The sequence below is a fragment of the Diceros bicornis genome, chromosome 2, assembly GCF_020826845.1.
Source record: "Diceros bicornis minor isolate mBicDic1 chromosome 2, mDicBic1.mat.cur, whole genome shotgun sequence".
NCBI lineage: Eukaryota > Metazoa > Chordata > Mammalia > Perissodactyla > Rhinocerotidae > Diceros > Diceros bicornis.
The window spans coordinates 70,003,611-70,011,303 of record NC_080741.1 but is presented as its reverse complement, the minus strand read 5'-3'; the positions used below and the strand labels follow the sequence as shown (position 1 = coordinate 70,011,303).

Genomic DNA, 7,693 nt, shown 5'->3' with positions numbered 1-7,693 from the left:
CGAGTCGAGTATTCTGAAACACAACTAACCTTTTCCTGATTAGTTTTTATTAATATAATTAACAATCAAAGTACATGTTAACAGATTCATTGATCCAAAAGGCTGCTGCAGTGTGAGGGGCATTTCGCCCCTGCACACTTTTCCCCTAGACGCCTTGTTTCTCTGCCTCTCTTGGTTCTTCCTCTTTCGAGCTGGCTGTCATTTCTCATTACTCTTCACCTGAACTCTCATTAGAAATCACCCATCAGAATAAAACAAAACAAAGCAAAACCAGATAACCCAGTTTGTACATAGGTGTCTGAACAGAGGCCTAGAGGAATGCCTCCAACCATCTGGGGAACTTGATAAAAATGCTCTTTCCTCGGTCCTGCCTCAACCCCTCCTAGTAAGAATCACTGGACCCTGCAAGCACTTAAGGTAGTTCTTATGAATGCAAAAATTTGAGATTCACTGGCTTATGGGTTCTCTTATGAAAAAATTTCCATGAACTCAAGGCCAGATAGAGCCAAAGGATTGTCTCTGTGTAGTCGAGCTGCTCCCTAAGCTGGAGTTGTTCAGGAGCTGGCCCTGATGGCTAGATTCCTGTGCCATGCCAGGTGCTAAATATTCTGAATATCACACGGGCTTAGTGACTTCTATTTTTTGAACTTGGATGACTTGGGTGGGTGGGGGGTTAGATGAGGAGAGATTTACTTCCTGTCCTCTCTGTCTTTAGGTTAGCTGAGAATTCTGATGATTGGCCCTTGGATAATTAGCATCTACCTGGTCTCATGACCTGGGGAGAAATCGGGTAATAATTACTCATATTTTCCAAATATGAGACTGTCTGCCCAGACTCACTGACTTTTACAGACAAAATAAAACAATGCTGACCACTTATCAGAGATAAATTGGCCACATCCTCTTATTATGACTTATCACTCCTGGACTGAACACTTAATAGTTTATATTATGCTCAGCTAAAATAAATTTCAATATACTTACTGCACCCATTTTTAATTATTATTTTTATCAAAACGATTTCTTTGTTCACACACTCATGTTTTATATGTTCATAAAAAAGTTTTAAAGCAGTGTGTATGTCTACTGCTTCTTCCCTTTAAGGAGAAGATTTGCAGATTTTTATCTTGCATTTTAACAAGCCTCCAAATGTCTTAGATATGCCAATAGTCAACCAAACTAAACAACATGCACTAAAGGATAATAGAACATAAGTACCATACTTAGATGTATATTAGTACCAGTCACAGCCTAAAACAGCAGCAACAAAAAACCACTCCAGAATGAAAATACTGGTATATTTGTATAATGCAAAGAGAAATACATATATAAATCCTCAAAACAGAAGGTACATTAATAAAAATGTAGCATTATAAGCAAAAAATATTATACAGTACTTGCAGAATTTAGTCTTTCAATTTAAGGTTACAACGTGTCTAAAAAAGAAATATTATTTGAAATTATAGTTCTCATTATTAATTTAAAATAACCATCAGTAGAACAGCACAACTTAACCTAGCAAACATTTTAAGGAAATGCTTCATCTCGTAGAAGTAGAGTATCATTACATTCCATTCATTTATACCATGAACAACAGAAGAACAATTTTCAAAGTGGAAATTAGTTTCATAAAACAGAATAAAACTGGGCTCCTCAAAAAGCACAAACTGTTTCCATAAAATTATTTTAATTTTTATTGGCAAAAAATACCCAAACAAGTTTGATTTAGTATGCTGCTTCTCAGAGCCCTCCCAATCCGTGAACCACAACCAGCACGTAGAAAAACATGCAATACCGTATTTTCTCCACACCATTACTAACCAAAACACTTCACTCTTTTAAAAGTTACAATTTTACAGAAATGTTTCCATTCTAGATTGGTATAATACAGAGAGCAGTTGTCGCTGATGTGTATCTTCTAGTAGTATCAAGTAACGTAGGAAACAAATCTTGTTACTTGTCACTGCTTAAAAAACGACTGCCTTGCTTCTCACGCCCATTTCTGCTCTTTAAATACGATATCAATACTGAACAAAGTTCTCAACACTTGCAAAGAACCAGGGCAGCACAACTGACCCCACGGCTGGCAATTCAGAGGGAACTTAAGACAATTTTCCCCCCGTTCTCCTGCTTCCAACAGAAGACCCTCAAGAAATCGAGCTTGTGAAGTCCCCCTAGATTCCTCTACTTCACTGCAAAATGTAATGCCACTTGAGGTTGTCAAAAATAGCTTCTGTAGAAAACTGGCCATGGTCTTTAGGAAACGTTACATGAAGAAAATTAGTTTAGCCTTTATTTTTTTAAAAAAGAAAAAGGAACAACACATGGAATAAAAGAGGTGAGTACCAATACAAAGACTCCAGGGCCTATTGTCAGGATGAAAATATATTTAGGAGGACCAATGCGTGGAGCTGGGGTGGGGCTGCAACGTGGAAACCCACCCCTCCCCCGCGAAAAAAGGAGTCTGTACAATCCAACTGTTTATCCATTTTGAGAGTCATTTTGAAGGCAGCTTTAAAAATTAAAAAGAGGGCAGGAGGGGAGAAACGACGTCACTGTCCAAGCCAAAGGGAAAGGCCGGGTTGGGGTGCACGCGGTGGGCGAGCCCCTCATAGGCCAATGCCTTTCAAGTCGCAGGGGAGGGTGGCCTGGGTGGTCTGGGGGCTCTGGCAGCAGGGGAACTGGGCCCTGAAGCAGTCCCTCAGCTCCCTGTTGAAGAGGAAGCACACGACCGGGTTGATGCCGGCCTGCGCGAAGGTGAGCCACACGGAGGCCGTCAGGTAGGCCTGGGGGACGGCGCCGGGCTGCACCAAGACCCGCAGGTAACTGGCCACGACGTAGGGCCCCCAGAGGAGCAGGAAGAGCAGCGTGACGGCGTAGAACATCTTGCACAGCCTCTTCTCCGTCTTGAACTCCTCGAGGACGAGCAGGCGGCGCGCGCCGCGGCCAGGCCCGGCCGGCCGGATGCCCACGAGCGCGGGCGGCGTGGGCCCGCGGCCGAAGCCCGCCGTCCAGTTGGCGGCCGCCTGGCCGGTGGCGCCGGGGCCGTGGAAGGTCCAGTCGTGGCTGACGGCGGGCACGAGGCGCGCAGGCCGCATCTTGCGGCGGTCGTGGATGAAGAAGAGCAGGCGGAGGTAGACGAGGTGCGTGGCGCCCACCACCACGGCCAGCAGCAGCAGGAAGCCGAGCGCTCCCGGGGCGCCGTCGGGCCGCTGCTCCAGGGCGCACGGCGCGTCCTCGTCGTCGCCGCCGCCGCCGTCCAGCACGGGCGGGAAGGCCGCGGCCAGCGCCAGCGCCCAGGCGGCGCACACCAGCATGGCGGCGCACGGCCAGCCGGCCAGGCGCTCGGCGTAGAAGCGGTGGTGCGCGATGGCCAGGTAGCGGGTGACGCCCACGCCGAGCAGCAGGAAGGCGGCGTGGAAGCAGAAGAGCGCGGCCAGGAAGGCGAGCAGCTTGCAGCCGAGCGCGCCCGGCGGCGCCCCTGTGGCGGCCGCCGCGCGCCGCGCCGCCAGCATGACGGCCGGGAGGCAGGCGAGCGCGCGCAGCCCGTCGGCCAGGCACAGGTCGAGCAGCAGGTAGTACGGGGCGCGGTGCAGGCTGCGCTCCCGCACGATGAGCAGCGCGAACAGCACGTTGCCCGCCAGGCTCACGCACAGCAGCAGGCTGAGCGTGGCCAGCTTGAGGCCCAGGGCGGCCGCCTCGCCGCCGCCGCCGCCGCCGCCGCCCGGCTCGCTCGCGTTCGCCATCGCGGCCTCCCCAGGCCGTGCGCGCCGCTCCGCTCCGGGGGGCCGCTCCCGGCCGCGCCGCTCCGCAGGCCGCCCGGCCCGGGCTCGGCCGCCGCGCGGGCCCTGAGCGAGCTCCCGGGCCGGGGGGCTCAGCCCGCGCCCAGCTGGCCCCTCCTCGGCTCCCCGAGCCGCCGCCGCGCCGCCGCCATCTCAGGAATGATGCGCGCAGGAGGCGACGGCCACTCCCTGCGCCTTGGGCACCGCGGGCTTCACTGCGGACAGGGCCGCGCCGCCCGCAGCCCCCCGCATCCTCCTCCTTCTCCTCCTCCTCCGCCGCTGCCGCCGCCGCGCCTCTTGGCTCTGCCCCCCGCCGGGCCCGCCGCCGCCGCCGCCGCCGCTGCGGAGCCCCCTCCCCTCCGCCGGAGCGCGCAGCGTGGCCGCCGCCGCCAGCTCCGCCGAGGCAGCCCGCGCCGCCCGTGCCGCGCTGGGCTGGGGGCGCCGCCGCGGCAGCTGCGGGGCCGGCAGGCCGGCCGGGAGGGAGGCAGGGCCCAGGATGCAAGGTGGTGACAAGTCGCGTTTGGCCCCAGGTAACGGGGGTCTGGCGGCGGCGTCCGGCGCCCGCCCTGGGGTCACAGTGGCCGTGCGCGGGCTGGGGAGGATGCTTGGGATGGCAGGGTCGGGAGGCCTGGGGGGGGGGGCAGGAATATCTGGGATGAGCATTCTGCCTGCAAGCTAGTAATAATTTACAGTAGTAATCATCATCATGTAATCGCTAATATTCAGGTGAGCACTGATGTGGGTGGCAGTATTCTGGGGAGGTGTACAAATATCATGTCCCTCAACGTTCACAGTAACTACAAAGTTGGTTGTCGTCTTAACCCCACTGGTATCTGAGGAAGGAGAGGCTTGGAGGTCAAGGGAGTTGAGAGCCAGTAACTGGCGGTGCTGAGATTGGAATTTCACTAGGTCTGATTTCCAGGGCTGGACTCACAGCGACTCTGCCTCGCCTGTGGTCTCAGTGAACACATGTCAGAGACAAATTCAGCCTTTTCTCTTAAGTGACTTGGAAGGTGAACCCCGTGACACCTTCCTCCCAGGGTATCTATTTTCTGGGTAAGCCTGAAAGGGCAGCCCCTGTTCTGATCCTCAGACGCGCCAAATTCTCTCAAGGCTTTGCACATGCTGTTCCCTCTGCCTGGTCCAGCCCCACAGCAGCCTCCCCATCCTTTGGGCCATCCTTCTGACCAGTCTTTCTTACTCTGTATCACTGCCCATTCATTTCCTTCTAGCACTTGTAACTGATCATTACATATTTTTATTGCTTTTTAAAATCCTATTCTTCCAGCTAGTCTCTAAGCTCCACGAAGGCAAGGGGCCATGTCTCTTTTTTGTACCATTGTATCCCAAATGCCTAGGATGGTAACGCCAGTTTTAAGGAATATTTTGTTTCTCAGGTTCACTAATATATATATATTTTTTAATGCAGAACATTAATTATTGCCTGCCTGCTAGGTGCATGGCAGGCATTTCGATGGCCATTTCTAGCACAACATGAGATCGTAGAAGGTCTTGATCATTAGGCTGAGAAGTCTAAACTTTAGTCTGTAGGTAGTAAGGAGCCCCTGAAGGTTTCTGAGGAGAGTGACATGATTAGAAGATGTGCTTCAGGAAGATGATTTTGGCAGTAGTGTTTAAAAGGAATGACAGAGCATAGCCTGGAAGTCTAGTCCAGAGCCTCCAAGTTTAACACGGAAATCACCGGAGATCCAGGTAAAATGCAGACTCTGATTCAGTAGGTTTGAGATGGAGCCCAAGATTCTGCACTTCTAACAAGTTCCTAGGTGATACTAATGCTGCTGCTGCACAGACTACACTTTGAGTAGCAAAGACCTTGAAGACAGTTGGGACATTTTGCAAAAATCTAAGTGATGGCCAGTGATGACCAGACTTAGGACCTCTAAGTGGCCAGGGGCAAGTGGCTGACCAGGCAGCTCTGCAAATATTTGTTGATAGAAAAGGAAAAATATATTTTGGAGAGTATTTTGGTTAGGAATTGCATTTTGATAATAGTAGCTAAAAAATGTACATGAGTTTATTTTCCTCATGAAACAAGAAGTCTGGAGGTCAGTGCTTGCTGTCATTGAATTATTGGCTCAAGGACTGAATCTCTGAAAATCTTTTAGCACTTCCCTCATGATCACTAGGCCACTGACATGCCAGTCATTGCTTCTGCATTCCAAGCAGAAAGAAGAGAAGGAAAAAGCAAAAGTGTTCCTGCTATCTGAGTAGGCCCCCTCTGAAGATTTTTAGAAGTCCTACATTATAGCAAACACTTACCTGTCACTGGCTACCACTACCAGGAAGGGAGTTTGGGAAATGGTTTATTTTTTTAAAGCCAGACACAGCCATAGAGAATGAGATCCTATTGTGAAGTGGACCTTAGCACTTGTGCTGCTTCTGCCTTCTTGTAACCTACACAAAGACGCCAACTCTGGTTCCTCTATGATGATTTTTACGGCATGCTCCATTTACTGAGCAGTTGCCGTGTGCCATGCACTGTACTGAATACTTGACGTGTGTTATTTCATTTAAGCATTGTAAGGGCCACATGTGCTAGGTCCTGTTACAATCTTCATTTTGCAAATGAAGCAGGGAGATTAAGGAATTTGTTCAGGCTTTCACCACAAGTAAATGTGGAGCTGGGATTGCAAGGCAGAAAGTCTGACTCTACAGCCCACACTCATAACTACCATACATATTGCCTCTTAATCATAACTGCCAAGAAAGTTACTGAGTTTCTAAAAACAAACAACAAACAAAAATTACTGATGTTCATGTTCACAAAATTATAGCTCCTTCAGAGAGGGAAGGATTTTTCAACACCATGTAATCTAACACTTTTATTTTATCAACAGACTCAATGACTGAGTGGGAGGTAGAATCCAGGTCTTCTCAGTCCTAGGTCAGTACCCTTCCCACTTAGTTGAAATAATAACATTATTTGTTCTTACGAACACATGACATTGCACAAGTCACTTAACCTCTTGGAATCTCAGATATTCCCATTTACAAAATAGGACATCGGACCAAATGATTTCTGAGGGTCCTCAGCTCTGAAGTTCCATTTGTGTAAGAGAAAATGAAAGTTAAATGGTTATATAATCCCAAGTGGGGAGAAATTTATTCTTCAGAAAAGGACACAAAAGAAGAGTCATTGGTCCCTTTTAAGTTAGATTTCTCTGTGTTTTCTACTTCTCTCTATGGCTCAATATGCTTCTCTTTGGGATTTGAGTGTTGGTTTAGTCATTTGCCCAGGATCAAATAGCAGAAGCAGCAATATAAAAGATATAAATCATGGCTCTCAAGCATTTATATGCCTGCTTCTTTCATTCTCAACATTTGTTTGGTAGATTAATACATAAGGAAAAACTATTAACATTTCGTTGCCAGAATCAACTTATTTTCCTTTTATTGTTTCTAAGAAGCTTCAGACAAGAATTTTAAAAAGTTTCTTAACCACCAAGTTATGTGTCTGCATCTCAAAGCAGAACAGCTCTATGAGATTTTTCCCTATAAGAAAAATTTCCATTTTGCTTGTAACCAAATTCTTCCTTTTGCAATAGATAGAAAAGTTGGGATTTTCCCCCAAAATCAGTTTATGTTACTTCTGTGCTACACATATAGATGGTGTGAATGGTAATGGAAATCTGGACTATTCAGAGGAACTGGTTGACACACCTTGAAAGATACAGTCAAGGCCATGGGTGCCATGATCCTGGGAGTCAGTTTGGCCGATGTCTCCTGCCCAACCTCAGGCTCCTGGCCATTGAACAGCAAGTTAGAGAAGGTTGATTTGACCTGTCCCAACTCTTAGAAAACATGAGCCAAAGTCCACGTCCAATGGGTGTTGGGTTATCAAAAGATAGCACTGATTGGCCTCTCCATGAGAGGAAGTCATGACTTCAGGA

General features: G+C 48.8%; 2 protein-coding genes across 2 annotated transcripts in view; one reads left to right on the top strand and one right to left on the bottom strand.

Annotated features, from left to right (window-relative positions):
- Positions 1–2,536: 2,536 nt before the first annotated feature.
- GPR27 (G protein-coupled receptor 27) lies at positions 2,537–3,820 on the bottom strand. Its single transcript, XM_058563073.1, has one exon. It carries the CDS (start codon positions 3,744–3,746, stop codon positions 2,610–2,612), a length of 1,137 nt encoding a protein of 378 aa, XP_058419056.1. The 5' UTR covers positions 3,747–3,820; the 3' UTR covers positions 2,537–2,609.
- Positions 3,512–7,693, top strand: part of EIF4E3 (eukaryotic translation initiation factor 4E family member 3) — a 65,882-nt gene continuing 61,700 nt past the window's right edge. The window contains exon 1 of the mRNA XM_058563106.1: positions 3,512–3,575. The gene's annotated coding sequence lies outside the window, so the exon portion shown is untranslated. The remainder of the gene's footprint in view (positions 3,576–7,693) is intronic.